Genomic DNA, 24,955 nt, shown 5'->3' with positions numbered 1-24,955 from the left:
AGGAGATAGTTTTTTAAATTTTCTCCAGCTTTACAAGATATAATTGAGATAAAACATGTTGTAAGTTTGAGGTCTGCAGTGTTTTGATATACTTATATCTTGCAATGTTAGAGCATTAGCTAACACCTACATCACATAATTACTATTTCTTTTTTGTGGTGAGAACATTTAAGATCTATTCTCTTAGCAACTTTTAAGTATATAATACAGTATTATTAACTATAATAATTATAGTTACATTAGATCCCCAGAACTTCTAACTAGAAGTTTATACTCTGACCAACAGCTCCCCTATTCCCCACCCCCTAGTCCCTGGTAACCACCATTCTAATCTTTGTTTCTGTGAGTTTGGCTTTTTTAGATTTCACTTATAAGTGATATACAGTATCTGTCCTTCTCTGTGTGACTTGCTTCACTTAGCATAATGCCCCAAGTTTCATCCACATTGTTGCAAATGTAGAATGTCTTTCTTTCTCATGGCTGAATAATAGTCCATTGTATATATACTGCATCTTCTTTATCCATTCATGTTTTGACAGACACTTTAGGTTGTTTCTGTATCTTGGCTATTGTCAATAAGGCGCGGGAGTGTAGATATCTCTTTGAGATCCTGTTTTCATTTCTTTTGGGTGCATACCCAAGAGTGGAATTGCTGGATCATATGGCAGCTCTATTTTTAATTTTTGGAGGAACCTTCCTACTGTTTTCCAGAGTGGCTGCACCAATTTATGCTCCCATCAGCAGTGCACAAGGGCTCGCTTTCTTCCATATCCTTGTCAACACTTGTCTTCTCTTGTCTTTTTGATGATAGCCATCTTAACAGGTGTGAGTTAGCTCACTGTGGTTTTGATTTGCATTTCCCCAACTGTTAGTGATGTTGCAGACCTTTGCATGTGGTCTGTTGGCCATTTGTACATCTTCTTTGTGAGCATGTCTATTGTTCCTCGGCCAATTTTTTAAAAATTGGAGGATTTGGTTTTTTGCTATTCAGTTGTATGAGATCTTTATATATTTTGGATACTAATCCCTTATCAGATATATTTTGCAGATATTTTCTCCTACTTCATAGTTGCCTTTTCATTTTGTGATGATTTTCTAAGCTCTGCAGAAGCTTTCTAATTTGATGTCGTCCCAGTTGTTTATTTTTGCTTTTGTTGTCAAATCCAAGAATATCATTGCCAAGACTGATTTTAAGGAACTTACCCCCAATGTTTAGAACTTTTATGGTTTCAGGTTTTACATTCAAGTTTTTGATCCATTTTGAGTTGACTTTTGTGTATGCGTAAGATTCATTCTTTTGCATGTGAATATTGAGTTTTCCAAACACCATTGATTGAAGAGACTGTTCTTGCCCTGTTTTGTACTCCTGGCTCCTTTATAAATAAAGTGATGATATGTGCGTGTTTTTATTTCTTGGCACTCTGTTCTGTTCCATTGATCAGTGTATCTATTTCTATGCCAATACCATACTGTTTTGATTACTGTAGTTTTGTAATATATTTTGAAACTGGGGGGATGCCTCCAGGTTTGTACTTTCTCAAGATTGGTTTGGCTTTTTGGGGTCTTTTGTGGTTCCACACAAATTCTGGGATTGTTTTTTCTGTTTAAAAAATGCCATTGAAATTTTGATAGGAATTGCATTGAATCTGTAGATCATTTTGGGTAGCATAGATATTTAATGATATTAATTCTTCCAGATCATGAGCAGACTATCCTTCCATTTATTTGTGTCTTCTTTAGTTTTTTTCACCAGCGTCTTAGTTTTCCATGTACAGATGTTTGATTTCTTGGTTAAAAATAGTCCTAAGAATTATTCTTTTTGATGTTACTGAAAATGGGATTGTTTTGTTGATTTCTCTTTCTGATAGTTCATTGTTAGTATATAAAAGGAACACATTGACTTCAGTATACTGATTTTGAATGCTGCAACTGAATTTATTTACAAATTTTAGAACAAGATTTTATGTGTGAGAAAAATATCAGAATAATAATTCAACCTAAGATCACACAACAAGTAGTAGAGCTAAGATTTAGCATAAGAGTATGCGAGTCCAAAGCCTTTAGCCATGAGCTGTGCACCTTTACTCCAAGGGAGAGGCTCAGGAGTGCCCTTGGAGGAGACATTTAGCATTATATACTAGCCGTCATTGCCTTACTCAGGACTTTTCAGGTTGTTTGGACCACATCCCATGCTTTTCTGTCTGACTTCTGTCTCATCTACTGCTAGCGCTCCAACCTCACCTTCCATTCTGGGCACACTGTTTTCTCAGTTCTTTAAGATGTCACTGCACTGTCCCCTGCCTTACATTGCTTATGATGAAGTTGGCGTTGATTCTTAATTCCCCTGTACATGTGCCTTTTTAAAGATTTTTCTCTTTCACTCTGGTTTTCAGCAATTTGTACAAATGTGCCTTGATTTTCTTTGTTTATCTTGCTTGGGGTTTATTGAGCTATGTGGATCTTTTAGTTTTTAACAGATTTGGGGATTTTTTAGCCATTATTTTTAAGAGATATTTTTCTTCCCCCACTTATCTTGTTCCTTCAATTACAGTGTATTAAACTGTTCGATCCCTGGGTTCAGAAGATCCCCTGGAGGAGGGCATGGCAGCCCACTCCAGTATTCTTGCCTGGAGAAGCCCCATGGGCAGAGGTACCTGGCAGGCTACAGTCCATGGGGGGTCGCAAAGAGTCAGACACGACTGAGCAACTAAGCACAAACTGTTCCATATTGTCGCTCAAATCCCTTTGTTGTTGATTTCCTTTAGGATTGACTGGTTTGACCTCCTTGCAGTCCAAAGGACTGTCAAGAGTCTTCTCCAGCACCACAGTTTGAAAGCATCAATCCTTTGGTGCTCAGCGTTCTTTGTGGTCCAACTCTCACATCTGTACATGACTGCTGGGAAAACCATAGCTTTGACTATACAGACCTTTGTCTGCAAAGTAATGTTCTTTAATATTCTATCTAGGTTTCTCATAACTCAGGTCCCTAGGTCTTGTTTATTATTTTCTCCACCCCACCACCCATACTTTAGACAGATGCCTTCCATTTCTGTCTCCAGATTTGCTGGTTCTTCTGTAGGGTGTGATCTGCTCTAAAGCCGGGTGAAATCTTCACTATAAGTGTTTTTGTTTTTGTTTTTGTTTTATCTCTAGCAGTTCCATTTGGTTCTTTTCATACTTTCTATCTCCTTGTTATGTTCATATTTTACTCTAAATCCCTGGGTGTATATATAATACCTGTTTTAAAGTCCTTACCTAGCAATCCCATCATCTCTGGGTCTGTTTCTATTTTCCTGTTAGTTGTAAGTTGTGGCATTTTCAGATGGCTAGTAATTTTTGGAAGGATGCCAGACGTTTAGAATGGCATAGTGCTTGGGTGGATTTTATGATCTTCCACTAAAAGAATGGTGGTGTTTGTTTTGGCAGGCAGTTAAGTTACTTGTGGATCAGCCTTATTAGTGCAGGTCTAGGAGAACTTTAGCCTTTAATAAGACTATAATATGGCATCCTGGGGGGTCTGCTGAATGCCCCAGGTGCTTGGCATGGTTTTTCTACTCAAAATGGGCAACATTCAAATATCTTCTGTCCTCTGTGAATGCTAAGAATTGTTCAGCTTATGATTTCCTGGCAGTTTTTTGCCTGACCTCACAGTTTTACCCAGTGAATGTGCATATAAGTATCTTGTCTAAGACTCTGGGATATGACTGAACAGATGTCCACAGATCTCTCTCTGTGTAGAACCCTCCTCCCTGGTACTCTGCTTATGAGATCCAGCTGCCTTAGCCTTGCCCAACTCCCTACCTTCTCAACTTAGCAAGGCTGCCTGCCATATTCTGCTTGGGTTCCTCCCCTGCCCTGTACCACATTCCATAAATTACCTCCAAGCAGGAAGTAAAATGAAAGTAGCTCAGTCGTGTCCAACTCTTTGTGGCCCCATGAACTATACAGTCCATGGAATTCTCTCGGCCGGAATACTGGAGTGGGTAGCCTATCCCTTCTCCAGGGGATCTTCCCAACCCAGGTCTTCCACATTGCAGGTGGATTCTTTACCAACTGAGCTACAAACTGAGCATAGAACTCAGCTTGTTTGTGCCCCCAACTCAGGGATAATGGTCTTAAGTGCCTGTTGTTGATGTGTCTGAAAATAGTTGATTCACGTACTTGGCTCATTGTTCATGGCTAGAGAGCAAGTTCCATAGCATTGGGCTGCAAGGGGAAGTAGCTACTTATCCTTCTGGAGTATATCCTGTATTTTCACACCACCCTTATACGTGTCCACGCTTCCTGGTATGGACTCTTTGGGGTTATTTGTTTTTTGGGGTTTTTTTTTTGAGTCTTTATTGAGTTTGTTGCAGTATTGCTTCTGTTTTAAGTTTCGGGTTTTTGGCCTTGAGACATATGGGATCTTAGCTCCCCAACCAGGGATCCCACCCATATCCCCTGCATTGGAAAGGGAGGTCTCAACCACTGGATCACCAGGGAAGTCCCCTCACTCTTGGCCATTTCATCTAGTGGATTCCTGTTCATTCTTCAAGACTGAGAATAAGTATCATCTTTCTAATATTTTTTTCCTTCCAATTAATTGCTCACTTGCTAAATTATCAATAACTTGATGTGTAATTTCATACCTATATATACTTATGCATTTGTTGTTGTTTAGTCGATAAGTGGTGTCCAGCTCTTTGCAACCCTGTGGACTGTAGCCCACCAGGCTGCTCTGTTCATGGGACTTCCCAGGCAAGAATACTGGAGTAGGTTGTCATTTCCTCCTCCAGGGGATCTTCCATATTCTTAAAAATATCTTTCATTTTTTTCTTCGCCACTAGTACAAGAAATCTCATACATACTTACTCATAATTTATCTCTTTATCCCTAGCACATAGCACAGGGCCTCTAATATATTTGAATGATATTTGTTAAATTTGAATAGTGAGGGAGTAAAGATCCATGCTGGGCCTCTAAGCAGGATAGAAATGGAAATGCTAGTTTAGATAGAAAAAGGAGTGTTTGGTGTGAGGTTGGGAGCTATGAGCTCACTAAGGTGTAGGCTACCAGGGGAACTCGGTTACTCTTACCTTCTAAACATCATTTATATGACTCTGAATAATGTAAACAAAGAGATACTTATAATTTTCTGAGGACCACTAGAAAGTTGAGACTCCTAGATCTTAATATTTTCTATAAAAATAGTTTTAGTAAAATTTTTTGAAAAATCCTTCAGTTATTTCTGTGAAAAATATTTGGATAAAAAGTTACATGAATTAAACTTAGTTTCTGAATAATTTAAAGTCATGGAAAATAAGCACTACTAGAGCACTACAATAAAACTGAAAATTTTGCTGTAGTGAAAGATGGGCCCAGCAAAATTCTTCCTGCTGTTCTAGCTTCTATGTGAATGAAGGTGCTTTGTGCAAAGCAGTTGTTAATATTTTTGTATTTTCTGTTGCCACACTCGACAGATGCCTTTACCATCTCAGGTTGTTCCATAGTAAAGCTTCACTTGGTTCATGAGTTAAAATGACAGCTGGTTAACGGGTCTGGCTTACATGTAAACAGGGTAAAATGACTTGCGACTGTACACTGTACCTAGAGGGGTGCGTAAGCTGTGCTGATCACTGAAGGCTGGCTTACGTAGCTTCTTTACGTAGTCTCTGTTTGAAGTGTTGGATTGGCCAAAAAGTTCTTTCAAGTCTTTTTTGTTTGTTTGTTTTTTCCTTTTTCCCCATAAGATCCTGTGGCAAAACCCATTGGCCAACCCAATATAGCCTTCAGAATTTTTAGAAAACTAATTTTGCCCTTCATATCTTGTGTTTGGGAAAACAGAGGAAACCCTTTTGTTAAAGCAAGAATGAGTGAATAGCTAGTGGAAAAGACTAATAATAAATTGTTCTTAATCTTAGGTAAAGAGATCCTTGAATTTATGTAAATCAAGCTCTATTCAGTTTTATTGTGGATGGTAGTGTTGAGCTGAGGGGTCCAGAGGACAGGAAATTGAGATTGAGAAACTTTCTGGCAACCAAAAGACAGTTCTGTCTCAGCTGAGGAGCAGAGGCCCTCCTGAGTGTACTCTGCAGATTGTCGCCTGTATGTGCAGAGCGCCTGTGCCCTGACTGTGCATCACGCCCTGGTGCGTCTGTAGCTGCTGGGGACCGAGTGGACTCAGCTCATCTTAGCGCCCTGTTCACAGCAGACAGCACTGTCAGGCTGTCATGAATTTACTGTTTTTTGTGTGTGCTGTAAATGCTCACTATTTCCTTTCTTTCAAATTAAATAGTACTTTTAACTTTGCCTGAATATGTCATGGCCATTTTACAGTTAATTACATAAAAATTGTTTTGATGCTTTCACATATGGTTTTCTCATACTGTAATGAAAACATAACAAGAGTCAGTTGTATACGTTTAACCAGAATGAAAATCTAAACCAGTCAATGAGTTATTTTCTTCTGCTCTTATCACCTGCAGTTCTTTAACTAAACTTAATAGGTTCTTACATGATTTTTGTGAAAATTTTTATTTCCTTATCTAGACACAATTTGGAGAATAGGTTGCCCTAACAAAAAAGAAAGAGAAGAACCAAGTTACCTTATGAAAAGGAAATGAATGAGCAGCTTTTGTTTGACAGAAGCATGGCTGCCTGGTGTTATATAGTTCACATTAATTCTGTAGCAACTTCATGGACGCAACCCAGTCCTTTTTTTTTTTTTTTTAAACACAGAAAGGAAAATTTGAAGTGTGACATGAGTTGTCATTTATGGTAAGGAAAAATTGTTTAAATATGGAACTTCTGCTGAAAGGAAAGGAAAAATTATAAATGATTTTTTTAATTAGCAAAATTATTCAGAGGGAAAAAATAGAAACCAAGTTGCTTTGGCCAGAGGGTGGTAGAAACCAGAAGTCCATGCTGCTCTGTGAGCCTGTCATAGCTACCACAGTCTCAGAAGCACAGTCCCTTCACCCAGCACTTTTCTCCCAGTATCCAAGTTGCCAAGACTGCGGGCCCAGGAGCAGACCAGAACATTCATGCACCTTCTCATCACGACGTTGTCTATAATCATGAATAATTAGACCAAAAAAAAACTTAAATGTCTTTCAAAGGGGAATAGCTAAGTAAATTATGAGGTTTTAAAAATTATTTTATTGAGGCATACTTTACATAGTGTATAATTCCCAGGCTTCACGTGTGTAATTCAGTGGGTTTTAGTAAGTTTACCAAGTTGTACAACCATCACAGTAAACCCATTTTGAAACATTTGTATGCTTTCAGTAGCATCCTCATGCACATTACACCCCCCTGCCCAGGCAGCTATTTCTGTGCTCTCTTTCTCTATAAATTTGCCTTTGGGGACGTTTCATATAGAAACTATGGTTTATCTATTCACAAGGTTGCAGAAATGAAAAATCATGAGGTGGGTAGATTAAAAAAACCCATCATGGAAAAAACACATAAGCCATGTTTAAAAAAAAGTAAGAATCAGTAGAATGTGTCCTGTGTTACCATTTATGTGTTCTTTAAAAATGCACGAAACTGATACTTTTGTATGCATTTTAAGTGTGGTTTTTAAAAACAAAACTGCAAGGATGGAGTATGCCCACATGCTAAGAGCATGCCTCCAGGTGTGGCTCTTGGATTGGGGAATGGCTTGTCAATGGAAGGTATTTGCTTTATTTTCATTATTTGCATTTTTTGCAAAAATAATGTTTTTATGTATTCTGTAACCAAAGATTCTTGAAATATTTTTACTTGAAACTTTGTTAATATATTTTACCATTTAGGTTTAGTTCTTAAAGTTCTTAAGCTGTTTTTATTTAGCTTTGGAAATGCTAAAATGAGCTCATATTAAAGATTTTACTGTTTATTTTAAAAAGTGGATTTCAGCATGTAAATAGACAAAAGTTTACACACATTCAAATTAATAGTCTATCTAAATAAGAATTCCTAGTGTGTATAAATATTAGAAACAAAAAGACTCAACTATTTTCAGTGAGTCCTTTTCCTCTTAAATTGTGCTTCTCCTCTTTTCTAGTGCGGCTGGAGGTGAAATCTTTGACCAGTGTGTTGCAGATAGAGATGAAGCCTTCACGGAAAAAGATGTTCAGAGACTCATGAGGCAGATTTTAGAAGGTGTTTGCTTCCTACACGCTCATGATGTTGTTCATCTTGATTTGAAGGTAAGAAAACTGAATCACTTTCCAGTTTTAAGGCTGCTGGAAAATCATACCCCAGATGTGAAGTGTTTCACAGTGATTTATTCAAACATTTGTCAGGTCTGCATGTGTCATTGGGTTACAAGGAAGTAAGAGTTGAATCTTTATTCTTATCCTCTAGCCAGTGTTTCAGGGAGAATATGCACACGTGTGTACCTGGGAAGATAAATAGTGACATGTTGCCCTAGAAATAGAGCTTCAGCAATATTTCTGGGTGGGTGCAGGCTTCCTGGTGGAGACAGGGCTTGAAACGCTGGTGCTGGTGGTTTAGTTGCTCAGTCATGTCTGACTCTGTGGACTTCCTGGTGATGCCAATCCTGGGGATCCAGGTGCCACCCACAATTACTGCTGGATGGCACGCTCTGACACCTTACACACACGATGCTGTACACACGCCATACTGCAGGAGTGTCAAAAGTGGGCGGTTACACTGCAGTAGACATGGGAGTGCTTGTGGGACGTTTTTTGAAGGCAGGTATGGACACGTGTGCACCCACCTGTGGTCCCAGGAGGCTGATGCTGCAGTGGCCTTAGAGGTCATCTGGTGAAACCCTGAGAGCATGCACCAGGCCGCTTGAGCTCTTGTTTTTTCCCCTGAATGTATCGTGTGCATTAGAAATTCAAAAATCCTCTCTGCAAGACATAGCCACCCATGCTTCCCAAGGGAACACTTGCCAGGAAGGGATGGTCTTTGCAGTCCAGGCTTCAGTGAACTCAGACTTTTAAGAAGCCTCAGTATCAGACAGTGCAAAAAAAATTCCCCAAAGTTGTGTTTGTGCTGAGCCTTCTCTCATGTTTGGTGTTACACACTCAACTTTGTAAAATCATACATTTAATTTTATGACATTTTGCTAGTTTTATGATGTAGAAAGGACCTCCACGAACAGAACCCCAATTTAAATAATATCACACCTTTAGGAAATGAGCTCTCAATTTATGACAGCTCCACCTGTGACATTATCCAGACTAGAAACTAATTAAGTAGCGAGTCAGACAGGTTGCCGACACCGTGTGTCATGCATCTTTGATGTTACTTGAAAGCAGTCAAGGGTGAATATTAAGTTCTTGACTACCAGGTTCGACTGTGTATTTACACAAGGAAATTATATCCCTTTCTCCCCAATACACTCAGTATAAATTGTATTCCTTTCTCCCCAGTATACTCGGTATAGAATACTTTCCAGATTTAATAGAGGCTTTGATGATGGGCCTTTGATGTTGGAAACAGGACTCTTCCATGTTTCCCAGACCCAGAGGAGCTTGAAGACAAGGGGCCCGGAGGGTTCTCAGCCTCTCTCCTGCCCTCTCGCTCTTCACACATGTAGTCCAGCTTGGCTCCTAGTGAACTGTGGAGGGAAAGGTCAGAGGTGGGGTTGGAAAGGCAGCCATGCAGACGGGAATGATTTCTACCAAAAGGTCATTCCCAAGTTGGCTTCCATGACCCTTGTGAGTCTGGACAAAGAGTGTCTACTGTCCTTTTAACAGCCATCTGCCCAGTGACAGTGTGTTTATAATGTTGACTCTCAGTCTTGATAAGAGCTTGAGAGACTAAGCTACAGAGCTAAATGTATACTTGGTGTGTGCTAAGTTACTTCAGTTGTGTCTGACTCTTTGTAACCCCATGACTGTAGCCCGCCAGGCTCCTCTGTCCATGGGATTCTCCAGGCAAGAATACTGGAGTGGGTTGCCATTTCCTTCTCCAGGGGATCTTCCTGACAGGGATCAAACCCTCATCTCTTATGTCTCCTGCATTGGCAGGCGGGTTCTTTACCACTTGCGCCACCTGGGAAGCCCTGTAAAAAATGATAACCCCGATATATATGGTAACTTTGAGTCATTAGACCATTTTTATTGCCCATGATGATGAAAATGGGCAATTCTTGTCCCAGAGACAGAAGTTAGTTAGTTAGGCAACTATTAGATTTGCCCCTGTGAAAAGAGATAATTGCAAGAATGGGAAATACACTCTTCAGTAGGTAAGAACCCGGGCAGTCAGTTTGCCCAAAGACTGATTCACTGAAGACCCTCAGCCAGATGCAGGCAGGCCTCAGAGAAGTCGCAGGTTTGCTTCCAGACACCACAGTAAAGTGAATATCTCAATAAAGAAAGTTTCACTATTTTTCCCAGTGCCAAGGTTATTGATCACAGATCAGCACGACAAATATAATGAAAATGTGTGAGGTATTTCAAGGATTACCAAAATGTTCAGAGTCAGGACAAAGCTCAAGTCTCAAAATCATTTCAGTAATGTGAGCTGGTCCTGGGCGTAGTGGCCTGCTTTTACATCAGCCAGGAGGAGGACTGACCAAAAGGGGTACAAATGTCAGTCTTAAAACCCAAGGTTGGGTCCAGTGGTTTAGGCTCTGCACTTCCAATACAGGGGACACAGGCTCGAGGCTTGATCCTTGGTTGAGGTGCTAAGATCCCACATAGTTCGAAAAAATAAAAGTCAAAAAATAACCAAGGCTCTTTGTGTTCCAGTGGTCTTATATTGGTCAGATCGTTCACCGTTCTGTACTAGGTGTTGAGTCATTAAACCTGCCCCCACTGCCATGTGTATGATGGGAAGGAGAGGAGCAGCCTCGGCATTAGAAGCTGAAACTTTTCCATTTGAGATTTAAATTGATTACTGAAAGTTTAGGCATCAGCGTTTTACTTGAAAGATTGGTATCATGTAACATTTCTAAACAATTCCTCCAATTTATTTAGGCAGGATTATTAACCTGTTTCTGTATTTTGACCTGGGTTTTAGAGCATAAAAAGTCAATTAAACTTTCATTGCCTGATAAAATGTTGCTCAAAATTTTGTCCATGGTATCTTAAGCTTTATTGAGCAGATTAGCCTCAACTTTACAATGGTCTTATCCAGTGGTGACTCTCAGTAAATGGTAAGTAGACAATGTGCAGAGGTGAAGATACCCAGGTAAAGAAAAGGATTCCCACTTGAAGCTGAGAAATAAGATTTTGGGAAGGTGTCTCTATTCCCGTTGTCTGAGGATGGTTTGTATGTTTCCTGTGTATTCCACTCCCATTACCCCTCAGTGGACCTTCTTTCTTTCTTTCTTTCTATTCGGGATGAGTGCATCTTAAATTAGAATTAAGTATTGTGAGCCACAGCCTTGATCGTGAACTGGATTCTACAAAAAGGAGAACTGACTGAGCTGTGAATTTTAAGGTCCTTATCTTTGTTTTTAGCACTTATTTTCACTTATGGAAGTGGATTTATTTCTCCATCAGAGACTGATGGAAACTATAGTCCTTTATTTAGAGGAGTAAGTTCTACTTTAAAAATGTACTGGTGGTCAAACCAGGGCACAGTTGGTCGAGAGGACACAAAAAACATAACTGAAATTCCATGAAATGGCTGTGATTTTATTATGAGATGTGTGTTTTCTCTAGTAATCTCTTTCAAGGGTTTAAGGTCTCTCACTTTGGCAGATCATGGACACTTGTGACTAAGCCTCAATTTCAACTACTACAGTAACATTCTAATAATTTGGTAACACAAATACAGAATTTATTGCATTACCACTCGACCAGCAAGCTTTTGAATAACAACTAAAGAAAGCAGTTCCCAGGGAATATAAAGGGTAAACCAACTGTAAGGGAAAACATTTAAGGGAATAAATGGCATTTACAGACATCCCCAGAATGAGCATGTCTTATTAATCACAAATGACCCTTCAGATCCAGTGATAAGCAGTACTTCTCTTGGTGTTTTTGGTGTACTGGGAAGGGTGAAGCATGCGCAGTGATGAACATATATTCAGAGCCAAACGCCTCTCATCTAATTTGCCTGAAAAATGACATTTGATTGTAAGTAGTATTTCTTTATTGTAATAAAATTACAGTTGCTTTGAGAAGTCAGGGACTTACAATCACAGTGCTGTATAGGATTTTTTCCCCTGAAAAATTAGCTAGAAGCTAAGTAACAAAGAGAACGTGGCTTTATAAGGAGGTTTATGTTATCAAAACCTCATTGAAAAGAGAAATTGATTCTAACACTGGTCAGTTAAGCTTCTCAGTCTTTGGGGGTAGGAGAGCGCTTTATCTGGTTTGGGTATTTATAACCATGGAGCACGCCTCTGCAATGGAGACTTCTGTAGTGACAGCAGTTTGTTGTTTGAGTTTTTTATTCAGTTTCAGGTGTTTACTGTAGCCAAATTTTTTGTAATTTAAAAAACAAAACAGGTTTTTATACAAAATTAGAGATAATACTGGCCACAGTTTGGTTTTTTCAGTATAGGCAGAAAAGCCTTAGTTATTCTATGAATTTGTTTTCGGAATAAACTCTCATTCCATTAAATTGCATAGTGGTAATAATTAGCACATTGAGTAAGAGACACTCAGAATTCTCTGACCATTTCTTGGGGTGTCATTTGAATCTTTTTCCCCCTCTTAAGGAGTTTATGGCTGCACCATCAATCCAGTGCCACTGGCTGCGTGGTGCCGAACTGAAATGGGCTCCAAGTGTGAAGTCCACACCAGAGCTCCGAGACTTGGTGTGAAAAAAAAAGTAAAATATTTCAATAATTTTGCATATTAGTTACCTGTTGAAGGTATGGACTTTTAGATAAATTGAGTTAAATGAATATATTTAATTTCACCCATTTCATTTACTTTTTGTAATATGGGTGCTAGGTAATTTTAGGCTGCATTCTGTGACTCACATGACCTTTCTGTAACAGGACAGCACTGGTTTCAAGGGGATCAGGAGATGTTTAAGCTAAAACAACCGGTACTATATCTCTTAGCCTCTCCATTCATTTTTCCGCCTACTGTAAGCTAGTTTTTTCTCCCACAACTTTACCGAAAGTTACATTCTCCGAGTTCCTTCATGGTCCTCGTTCTTCCTCTTGTCCTGTTTGATGGAGCGATTCTTCATGGCTCCCCTCCTCTGATGTTACACCTGGGTTCTCACTCTCAGACCAGCTCCTCCTCCTTGATTCTCATTGTGTCCCCTAAACCTAGTTATCAGCAAGCCCTCATCCTGGCCCACTGCTCTTGTGCCACATACACACTTCCTCTTGTTTGTGTCATGCTTAATCTTTCCTGTGTGCTCTTGGCCCCAAAGCCCTGTCCTTGGCCTTGCTCTCTCTCCAGATTGAATTTCCAGCTGTCCTGGGTGGTCCTGAGAAAACTGAAGTGATGGTCCTGTCTGTGGACCTGACGGATCAGTCAGCGAATGACAAGAGCTCCCTCTTTCTGTTCTGCATGTCATCAGTCTCAATGGCCTGTGCATTTTGCCTCTAACGTGTGAGATCTCTTCTCTTCTCTTTCATTCCACGCTTCATCACACCTGCCTCAGTCTCTCTCCCTCTGGAGGCCTTTAAAAACAGGCTAAAGGCGCGTGTTTTAGAAGGCTGTTCCTGGCTGCAGGCGTGCATCTGGCAGCCCCTGCACGTGCCGTGCTGTGGGATGGCTCCCTGTTGCCCTTTGGCCTGTGGTCATACTTCCCTGGATGCCCTCTTGTCCCTCTCCTCGCTCTGCCTCCTGCCAGGCACTCCTGAATGGCCCACAGAGCCCTGCAGGCCCTGCCCCCAACCCCATTTCCTTCCAGCCTCACACTTGGCTCTCACCTCTGTGTTTGTCTGCAGCTTGCAGTTCTTCCTTTTGCCTCCCCCAACCCCGAGATGCTCCCCCCGTGACTGACTCCTTCTTAACATTTGTCTCCCTTCAAATACTGCTTCCTCCAGGAAACCTTCTCTGACTGTCCTAGAAACAGCATCCATACTCATACATACTTGCGAGGCATGCTGTCACCCTTTACCCACTCTGGTAGAGCTAAAAATTACCTGGAGTTGTACTATCTATTGGTCCTTATTTGACCCGGTTGGAACGGGGAACACATATTGTTTTCTGCCATTTCCCCTGGTCACAGCTCACTAGGCAGTCCATGAAACTTGGCTGAGTCAATGGTGAAGTCCTTTTTCCCCCTCAGGGTCTGCTCCCTGGCCTCCTCTGGAACTCTCCAAGGTAGAATCCCTTGCTCTTGTTCATTTAGTGCCCAAGCACTTTGTGGACTGCAGTACTTAACGATGCACAGCAGAGTCAGTTGAGCCTGACAGGCCCATCTGTTTCTCTTCTGATTATGAACTCAGGACAGTAAGGGCTTATTGTTCATAGTCATGTTACCACCTAGCCTGACACGAAGTAGAGACCCTCTCAGGGCTTTTTTGTAGAGTTCCCTTTCTTCATTTACTCAGTGAATACCAGTGCCTGTCTGCCAAGGGCAGGGCCCTGAACCTGGTGATGCCTCAGTGACCAGGGCTGTGGCTCTGGTTCCCACCAAGCTGTAGACTCTTCCCACTCGCCGCTTCTGAATCCAAACTGTGATAGACCTAGAGCACTTTCATAGTAGAAAAGGGTAGGCAGGATGGTTGGGTCAACAGTTAGACACCTTTTCCTTAAATTTTTTTTGTTGTTGTTTGTTTTTAAATGCCTTTTAAGAGTTTTTTTTTGGCCATGGGGCACCTGGAATCTTAGTTCCCTGACCAGGGCTCAAACCCACACCGCTTGCACTGGTAACACGGAGTCTTAACCACTGGCCCACCAGGGAAGCCCTACGACCCCTGTTAAAGAGAGGGCCCATCTGACCTCAGCTTCCTGTGTCATAGCACAGCCCTTCACGACACTGCTTTCCTCCCGTGCTAGGTCCTCTCACCAAGTTGATAGGCAAAGCAGAACAGAGAAGAGTGCTCTAGGTGGGGGACAGGCAGTGTACAGAGATGCTGTTGTGAGAGAGCAGCGCAGGTGTGAGGGGCTGGCAGTGTCCCAGAGCCTCACTCTGCCTGATTGCGGGAAGCAGGTGCATGAGGAGTCTGGGGAGCCAGGCCGGAGCTCGCCCTGCCAGGGGCTTCTGGATCCGTGAGCAGTGGGGACAGCTCACGGATCCAGAAGGAGCTGGGGACAGCTACTGAAAGGGTGTGGGCATGGCGCAGAGGACAGAAGACCCTGCTGGCTGCAGTCCGGGCAGTTTTGTGTACAACTAAGCAAACAGTGATGGTAGCTGGAGTTAGCAGCCTGTGGTGGGAGAGAAGGCAAAGTCTGGAAATGCCTGCCTCTGGGATTTAAAGTCAGTAGGATATGGTGACAGAATAGCTAGAAGGCAGAGCAGTGGGAGGGAGGAGAGACGGAGCTGCTTCTCAGTGTTGTGTCCCACCGGCTACGAACAGCATCAACTGAGATGCCCACAGAGGGGTGGGGGGTCTGACTTGGAAGGAAAATAGGAGTGAGTCTGACTGGAGCTTGTAGAATTTGAGGCGCCTCTGCGACATCATAGGGGAGAGATTAGGTAGGAGTTGGTTGAAGAGATCTGAGCCAGAGATGGGGATGGTGACTCCTGAGCTGCGGTGACAGTTCCGCCTGTGGTGCGGGTGGGTGCTGTGTGGCGGGAGTGGGGTGATGGGACGAAGGAGCCTCCAGGTCAGGCTGTGGGGACCCGGCGATTAGCGGGAGGGTAACGGGAGACCGACAACAGAGGGGATAGCAGGAGCCGAGAGTTAGGAGGAGAGCCAGGAGAAAAGGAGTTCACAAGCAGGGAAGGAGCAGTAGAGTCAGGTGCCACTGAGATGGTGCGCAGAAGAGAGCCCCAGCCCTCTAGTGACCCTGCAGATGAGAAGATGGAAGTCGGATGGAGCAGCTGGGTGTGAGTGGAAGGGAAGGTGGGTGACCATCAGTACCACCCTCCAGAGCACAGGTGTGATGGGGGAAATAGGAAATTACCGTTAGAGCAGTTTGTCTTGTATAAGCCTTTGCAGAGGAGACCCACGCACTGTGCCTGGAGTGAGGGGCGAGGATAAATTTGTCAGGCAGTGCGGAACGGGGCTTCCCAAGCAGAGGCAAGGCCGGAGGTGTGTACCACGTGTGTTGTTTAGGGACTACAGCCCGATCGATTGGGAACAGATTCCTCACAGAAGCCCCTGGAGGGGGGCGTGGCAACTCACTCCAGTATTCTTGCTTGGAGAATCCCGTGGACAGAGGAGCCTGGCAGGTACAGCCCATGGGGTCGCCAAGAGTTAGACATGACTAAGTATGCACGCTTCTCAATTTATCTTTGGAAATATTCTTAATAACAGAAGACAGTAAATGCAGACCCTTTATGAAGCAAATATAAACTTTCACACCTCATACTTTATTTCAAACAATTCTAATGAATCTTACATTCTAGTCCATAATATATCTGCTTGACTTTTCACGCTAAAGTGTCTTCTTCAAATGAGTGAAAATGGCTCCAGGAATATGAAGCTTATTGATCTGTGAATTTGGGTAGTGCTCACCATCACCATGTGCATCCACCCCCTACCCCCACTCCATTGGAGTTTTGTGTGTTGCTGAAGAATGGCAGCTGGACAACATAGGGAGAATATCGTGATCAGACTTCCATTATGGGAAGATTATTGTATGAGAAGGATGGGCTGAAGGTAGGGAAAACTAGAGACGCAGGGTCGTGTCCAAGTAGGAAATAATGAAATCCCAAACTTTAAGTGGAGGAGATGCTGAGGTCTAGGAACTAGAATGAGCATGACTGGTGACTTCATTCGATCTGACAGTGGTAGAAAATGGAGACAGAATTTTATGATGATTCCCACTGTTTGACTTGGGCACTGAGACGGGAATCTGTAACCCGAGGTGTTGACTGCATTGAAGGCCTTGCCCCGAGGCAGAAGCCGAAGGTGTGGCACATTTCAGCCAGATGAAAAGATCTGATTTTAATTGGTGCTGTGAGTCTGGAGAGGACTGAAACTTTGCTGGTAGATAAAATTGCTCAGAAATAGAATGCAGAGTGTCAGGAGAATGTCAGTCAGCAAGAGATCTTGAGCAACACCAATACTTAAAAGGAGGACAAAGAAATCCCAAGAAAAGGATCTATAGAGAGGGATCCATAGAAGGAGGGATATATCCAAGAGGGTGTAAGGATGTCCACAAGCTCCTGATTGTCCAGCGGTGAGTGCCTGCAAAATAGTGCCTGCAGGACACCCGGACTTGGTGGGCCTTCGACTATTAAAGATAATGTGCTCTTAGTGAGAGCAGACTGAGCCGAGGGGGCAAATCCTGATTCAACTGGATTGAGAGGTGGTCAAAGGTCTAGTGACCTTGCTTTCAACAGCGGAGCTTTGAGGGAGGGAGTGGATTGGGTAGAAAGAAATTCAGGGTCATAGGGGAGGGTTGTTTTTTTTAAATAAGTGGTTTGGTTTTTAAGATAGGAATAGATGCATATTTATGTCCTGAGGAGGAGCTAGCATCAGAGAAGAGATGGTACGAAGCCTCCTGCCTTACACACAGGAAGTGTGCTGTAAGCAGAGCTGTGTAATGAATGACTGTCCACTGGTAAATTTCTCAGTTCCACAGGTAAAATCTGTGTTTTACAGGCTGCCTGTTCTTTTTGCTCTTCATACACAATCATGATTTATTAATTTGGGGGTATCATTTTTTAGCCTCAGAATATTCTGCTGACAAGTGAATCTCCACTGGGTGACATTAAGATAGTGGATTTTGGTCTTTCAAGAATAATGAAGAAGAGCGAAGAACTCCGAGAGATCATGGGCACTCCTGAGTATGTGGGTGAGTATTTGTCAGAGCGGGGTGTGTCTTCTTTTTAGGGACAGGCGTCGCCTTCACCAGGGAGCTCACCTGTGCTATGATTAGTGGCAGGGCCAACTTTCCACTGTGTTGAAATTATGCTGTCAGAGAGCCCTTCCTTTGAGTTAAAAAACGGAAGACTTTAAAGAGTATGATACCAAATTGGTGCTTCGTTCTAAATGGAGTGGGCTTCCCTTGTGGCTCAGCTGGTAAAGAATCTACCTGCAATGAAGGAGACCTGGGTTCTATCCCTGGGTTGGGAAGGTTCCCTGGAGAAGGGAACAGCAATCCACTCCAGTATGCTGGCCTGGAGAATTCCGTGGAATGTGTAGTCCATGGGGTCGAAGAGAGACACGACTGAGCGACTTTCACTTCACTTAGCAGCATAGGATATCAGGTTATCTGAGGGTGGGAGGATGTTGAACAAGTAAAGGACCTGTTAAGAGCTTGAAGTTGGTAACAAACATCGTGAAAGTCATTGCAAGGCCTGTGACTGCACATGTGTGGGAAATACCAGGTATTCTGCTATGTAGATACAGAGGGGAAAGCTCCTGGCAGAAAGAAAAAGGAGAGAGCTGTTCAGGTCAGGAACCATGGCTTCTAGGTTGGTAGATAAAGTAAACTATGACTTTTTTTTGATAGACAGGTGGAACACAGAAGGATTAGTGGTTTGAATGAGGTTTAAAAAAGAGACTTCTATAGAAGAGCAAAGCAGTGAAATAATTTAAAGGTTGTGACCGGGGATTACCGTTTTATTTAAAACCTGAGTAGAAACGGCTCTTTATGATGGGAAGACCTTGGATGATGGCAGCCCTGGGAGGAGGAAGATGGCTTTTGTGGCCTCAGGTGAGAGCTGAAGATGAGAGAGAAGACTCTGGCCCTGTCTAGGGGGAAAGGTTTGCCTGCAGGCAGAGGTGTGAAGAGGACAGGAAGTCTCCTCCTAGAAGGCCTGGAGGCTTGGCAAAAAATAGAATGAGAAAGGAGAGTGGTATGTAGAAAGGAAAAAAGGATTCCAGGGCATCCAGAAAGCCCCAGGGCACAGTTAGGGTTGAGAAAAGCAAAGCTATAGGGCTTTTTTTTTTTATAGATAGCACAAAAAATAATTTGAAATTTTAAATTGCATTCTAAAGTCCCGATTTGAAACTGCATATCCTTTATTAGGTAATAAAAGATATCACAGGCAGAAAAACATCGTTCAGATATTGGTTTTGGGGTTTTTTTGGTGGACTAGAACACTTAATTTCCTGTATGCTGATGATAACACCTCCTGACCACAGTGTAAGGGATAGGAAAGTGGCTTAATGTGCTGCTTCAGGGCAAGTAGCCTGATGTGTTAGCCAGCGAGTAGTGGGTGGCCTTGTAAACTGGAAGAAACACAGACAATGCAGACTGAAGGGCTATGGACTAAGATGCCAGCAGGAATTACTGCGCTGAATGAGTTTTGGGCTTTGTTTGCTTGTTTTCCAATGTTTTCTGCTCTGTGGTAAATTCTCAATTTTCTATCAAGAGCTTTTTTCCCTCCAAAAAAATAAAACTTTATTATAAAAAAATAGTATAAGCCCAATTGGGAAAAACTGAAAATAATTCAGGATATAATACAGAAAAGCGTGAGGGCTTTCCTGTCTGCCTTCCGCTGGCCTGCCTTTTAAAGGGGAGTTGAAGCCGCCTCTGCCCCGGTGTGTGCTGCTCCATGCTGGTGAGCTGTGTGACCTCGGTCCCCAAGCCTCTTGGTGCCACACGTCTCTCTGTCCATGAAACAAGGCTGTGCAAGTCCTGCCTCATTGGATCTGCTCAGTGATGCTCTTCTGTCAGTGTTGAGCACATCATAAACACTCAGAAAAGTAACCGATGTTACCTTCTCCCCCTCTACCCACCATCTACTGCTGTCTTGGCTGTTTTACTTTTTCCCGTCCAGTAATTTGGATTTTATGCATTTGATTTTAAATTTCCTAGTAGTTTCTTTTGAAACTTTTAAGTAATATTCATAATCTGTTTCTCAGCTTGGCGTCTTCAGATAGGAGTTGAGGAAATCAGCCCTCCCCACTTCTCCCCCTCATATCCTCCCCCTCCCCCACTTCCTCCCCTCATATTCGGGGGCAGGTTTGACCCCAACTACTAATGCATGTGTGACTTCGAGTGTTTTGGTTTTCCCTGAAACATTTTCATTCCCTTTTTTATTGTAATTACCACAGTTTTGTAGTCTTTGATCTGTTTTTAAATGGATTCAGTACTTAACTGTCTGCATAGCCTGGCCTTCCTATCTGTATACTCGTGAAAAAGAAATCATCTTTGGGTTGACTGGCTTGTATCAGTGAGTAGTTTCTGAGGAGAATTCTCCTGAATTTCCCCTGTGGCCTTGCACACTTGGGGCTGCCCTTCCGTTGCCTTGTCTGGGTGGCAGCGGTCTAGTTAGATGGTAGCAAAGCAGACTGCTCTCTCAGCCCCCTGGAGTTGTCCCTGTTTTCTGTGCATGATGCATGTCATCCGATGCCCAGGCTGTCTTCTACCCTCGGTGACTGACGTTGAGTTAACGGGCATTTTAAAAGCTCACTCCAGCCTCGGCTTAGAGTAGATCAGAGGCAGGTCCAAAAGGGGTCTGGGGGGACGTACTACAGACTCAAGGCGAGATTTAAAAGCAGGAACCTGTTAGAGCTGATTGATACTTGATTAGATAGAGGGTGTGGGAAGAGGGGGGAAGAAAGTAAAAGTTATCACTTTATATGGTAGTATTTATGTATTCAAGTATTTTTTTTTTAATTGCTAGGATCCAGCATTGGAGGTTAGAAGTAAAAAAGGAATTAAGTTAATTACAAATGTCTAGTTAGACTTTACACTAATTCATATTAATTTGATTTATACTGTGAACTTACTTTATTTTAGCCCAAACCTTGATAATGTCATATAGTTTTGAGTATTTAAATTTTTATCTCTAACAGCAAATTTTACATTTTTCCACAAAACTAAATATTTTCTTTTGTTTCTGCTACTAGCTCCTGAAGTTCTCAGTTATGATCCTATCAGCACGGCAACAGATATGTGGTAAGAATCACTGATGAAAAACTGATCAAATCAGTTTTAAGAAATGAATGTGATACTGATTTTTCTTACCTCTTCATTCTGATTTAGGAGCATTGGAGTGTTAGCATATGTCATGCTGACAGGAATATCGCCTTTCCTGGGCGATGATAAACAGGAAACGTTCCTCAACATCTCACAGATGAATTTAAGTTATTCTGAGGAAGAATTTGATGTTGTGTCTGAGTCAGCTGTTGACTTCATCAAGACACTTTTAGTTAAGAAACCTGAGTAAGTATTAAGTCAATACTGATCTTTATCAATTTTTGAGCCATCTACTCTGAACAAAAGCAGATTAACAACTGAAACCCCAAAATGAAGACATGAAAACGTAGACATAAAACTACATTAAAATCTTTGACTTTTTACGTCTGTTGAAAGAAAAGTGGCAGAAATGAAAATGTTTTCAGAAAATGTGAATCGCACCTCAGTGTAACAGATATTTTCCATCTGTTCTTGGTCTTTCAAGGGGGCTTTTCAGAGATAACTTGCTTAAAATACTATTTTTCAACATTATGGGGAATGGTTTTTGCAAGCAAATGCTAAAACTTCGTTTAATTCAGGAACTACAATAAGATTTTTACCGGCTCTTCATATGTCCCAAAATATAATCCCTTAGGCTCTGACTTATGATTGAAGTTTTAAGCCATCTTAAGTGTAAACTGTGTATCCCTATCCAGAGATCGAGGCACTGCAGAGGAGTGTCTGAAGCACCCATGGCTGACTCAGAGCGGTGTTCAGGAGCCTGCTTTCAAGGTCAGAGGGGCCTTAGAAGAAGCACATGCCCTCCAGGAAGCAGATCCTGTGTCTGAAAGTAATTCAGATACTCAGAAGCCAGAAACCGAGGAATCCATCGTAACAGAGGAGCTAATTGTAGTTACTTCATATACTTTAGGACAATGCAGACAGTCTGAAAAAGAGAAAATGGAGCAAAAGGCCATTTCCAAACGATTTAAATTTGAGGAACCTTTGCTACAAGACATTCCAGGAGACTTTATCTACTGAGCAGTATTTCCCTTTAGAACTTTAAGATTTCTACATTGGAAACATTATTTATGGACTTCTGGCCAAACGGTACATGGACTGAAAGTGGATGACCAGGTATCAGTGATAGAAACTTAAAATAACTTTGTCAAACTTGTGGAGTGAGAGAAATCAAGCCGGATTTATCAAGTGGCCAACGAGGAGGCTTAACGGGTGAAGTTACCTTTTTCAATGTTCTTTTTAAGAAGGGAGATGTTTGAACCTTTTATTTCTGCATCCTGCTTCTCCAGAATGAGAATTTGTATGCAAAGACATCTGTATTCACTTTCTGTAAAAATCCAAGTAAAAGTGCCAAAATTAACACCTGTGTAAATCTGTTTTGCATTATTCATATGTATATCTGCATATATATATGTTGATACCTTTACTAAAATTGATACGTTTTCACTTTGGGTTTTTTTAGAGGGAGTAAGATTTTAATTTACGTATTTTCTAAACTTTTGAGACCTAGAATAAATCCACTAGTTTAAAAATGTCTTATTTATATATTACTGCTTTATGTTGATTTAATTTGGCTTCTGTTGTCTGTTTTTTCCTCTAATGCTTATCACCCCATCAGTGAAAAACCCTGGCTAATTTGTTTTTCTTCAACATCACTAGTAAGAGTGGTGTGATTTTTCACCTCTGAAATGGTTCTAGTTTTCAAGGCCAAGGTTAAGTCATCCTGTGATATTCCACCAGTGTCAGCCTGCGGCTCCTTCGTCACACCTTCCTTCACAGACGCGTCCCTGCGCAGGTCTGTCACTTTGGTTTCTTAGGAGAGTCACCTCTTACATGATCAGATCAACACAATGGTGCTTTGGTCAGTGAGAAGATGGTATAAAGCTGTTTTTGTTAATAAAATCCCTAGGTGTCAGGATAAGAAATAACAAAACATATTCATGCTGACCATTGAGCCTCTACTTCTGCTGAGTTGTATTAGCCCCCAAACTATATTGGGAAAATTTACAAAAAGCCAGAATATTTATAAACCTTTACTTTGTTCATAAGCAATTTGACTTTGGAGACTTTGTCATTAGGGAGGTACCCTTCCTTGTCCCCAAAAGACTTAGAATATACTCAGTAGCATTTATTTAGGGTTGAATACTTCAGTTTTATCTGGGCCCCACAGTGAACAGTAAATTCCTATTTTAAAAATGCAAATGTAAAAGTGGATGCTGTATAACTTAAAGCAACTAAATATCCTTCTTACATGGAACAGTCTGAGAGTCTTTATTTATCTTGGATTAGGTCCTAGTATCAGGTTAATACAACCTGTCTGTGACCTGTATGCCGTGTGTACACATGTGCTCTGTATTGTGAACTACTCAGGCCAGTCCTTACACAGTCTGCTAGGGAATCATACAATGCTCTCTTCCCAGCCTGGTTGCTCAGTTGTCAGCATCAGGATGATGGGGGCACCAAGCCATCTGTTTTTAGGTCTGTGCAGGGTACCAGGCTGGACTTGGACATGCCTGGTCTCCATGGGCTCCCAGTCCTGCCACATGAGCATCACAGCCTCTGTTGTTCCAATACCATCAGATGAAACTGATTAGGTAGTTCGAACCCTCGGGTTGCACTGTTTTCTCACTAAATTGGCATATTGATTTGTACGGTTTCCTAGAAACGAGCGTTTCTAAACAAGCTCTAGAAAGAGGAAGAGGAAATTCTGCTGCAGTGGCAGTTTTTAGTGGAAACGCACGGCCGCAATGCTAAGTCTCAGGTAAGTCTTGAAAAGAGGTAAAATATAATTTTAGTCAAATTTTTATATCTCCAACAAAAATAGGTGAGAAAAAAAAAATACCCAGTATTTGAACAATGCAGTTTTATACTTGATGGATTTGTTCAGTTTTAAAATCAGAATCATGTGGACCACAGTTTATAGACTTTTTCCAGAAAAACAGTTTTAAAATTGTATTCATAATGAATACATTTAATTGCTGTACTTGTAAAAGAGAAAAGATGTATTTTCTTTTAGCTGGACACTTTGCCACTTGCAGTACACTACTATCCTTAGCTGTTTTTGTGCCTTTTTTTTTTTTAATTCACATATTTTTACTTTAGCATATAAGGGTAAGTTTCTTTGATCTTTCTGATAGGTCTGATGCATTTAAAAGGTCAGGTTTATACAATGCTTTATTATTTTTAAAGCCCAGTACCAATTATTTTATTGGGTCACAGAAACCTGAACGGCTCTGAATGTATGTCAAGCTTCATTCAGTTCAACAAGAACATCCTCAACCCCCTCCAGCTCCCTAGATCACGCCTGCCTGTGATGGAAGCAATAGTGTCAAGTCAGCCGTTTGAATTTGTAGGGCATTTTGCTAATATTTTTCTTAAATATTTGCTTTTGGGTCTTGAAGTGAGAAATTGTACAGCTTCTTTAGAAGCACTTTTTGGTTTCTGTAATATAAATAGAGCATTCAGAGTCTTCACAGTTTTGGACCAAACCTTTCCATTACTTTATTTACCAAATAGCTCTGCACTTATCTAAAGCTGTTCATGTTAATTTTTTCTTTTCACTAGTTTACAAAGGACTAAACTATACTATTGAGTTATCTATGCAGTTTAGAAATCCAGTTTTAATTATAGTAAAATTCAACATTTTAGCTTGATGAATTGTTTATGAATTATGCAAAATGTACAAATGGTTTCGGTCAATCGGAAATTGTGTCCTAATGTTCCATTTTGTTTTCACCTGAAAAGTAGAATATGGCTTTCTCCAGGAGTTACAGAGAAAGGTCAGATGCTAATTGTGGTATATCTTAAGCTTTTCCTATGGACTTCTGTTTGGAAGAAAGTGTAGAAGAGGTCACTACGAGAATGCTGGACAAGAGGTGAGCACTGTGTGGCTCTGTCCACGGAGGCCTGAGCCAACAATGCTCCCTGGATACCAACATGGATCATTCCAAGGTACCAACAAACCAATCCTGAATACATTTTAAGATCACACTTGTAGGATTTTGAATTAGACTGATAAAAATAAGATAGTCAAAACTGTTAAAGATCATCTAGCACTTGACCTTCAATTTGTTACAGAACTAAAAGAGCTGGATTAAAAATGTTAA

At 41.4% G+C, this 24,955-nt stretch overlaps 1 protein-coding gene across 4 annotated transcripts in view; it reads left to right on the top strand.

Moving 5' to 3' along the window:
• Positions 1-23,106, top strand: part of STK17A (serine/threonine kinase 17a) — a 36,682-nt gene extending 13,576 nt beyond the window's left edge. For 3 of the 4 annotated variants that reach the window (XM_010829070.1, XM_010829067.1, XM_010829069.1), the window contains exons 3-8: positions 8,027-8,171; positions 17,645-17,771; positions 18,561-18,635; positions 20,780-20,828; positions 20,916-21,095; positions 21,545-23,106. In XM_010829070.1, the coding sequence (XP_010827372.1) occupies positions 8,027-8,171; positions 17,645-17,771; positions 18,561-18,635; positions 20,780-20,828; positions 20,916-21,095; positions 21,545-21,869 (901 nt within the window). In that variant the 3' untranslated portion in view covers positions 21,870-23,106. The remainder of the gene's footprint in view (positions 1-8,026; positions 8,172-17,644; positions 17,772-18,560; positions 18,636-20,779; positions 20,829-20,915; positions 21,096-21,544) is intronic. The other variant, XM_010829068.1, reaches the window with a different exon arrangement.
• Positions 23,107-24,955: the final 1,849 nt, after the last annotated feature.

The sequence above is a fragment of the Bison bison genome, unplaced genomic scaffold (assembly GCF_000754665.1).
Source record: "Bison bison bison isolate TAMUID 2011002044 unplaced genomic scaffold, Bison_UMD1.0 scf7180017864499, whole genome shotgun sequence".
In the NCBI taxonomy this organism is placed as follows: Eukaryota; Metazoa; Chordata; class Mammalia; order Artiodactyla; family Bovidae; genus Bison; species Bison bison.
This window is presented reverse-complemented; position numbering and strand designations above follow the sequence as displayed.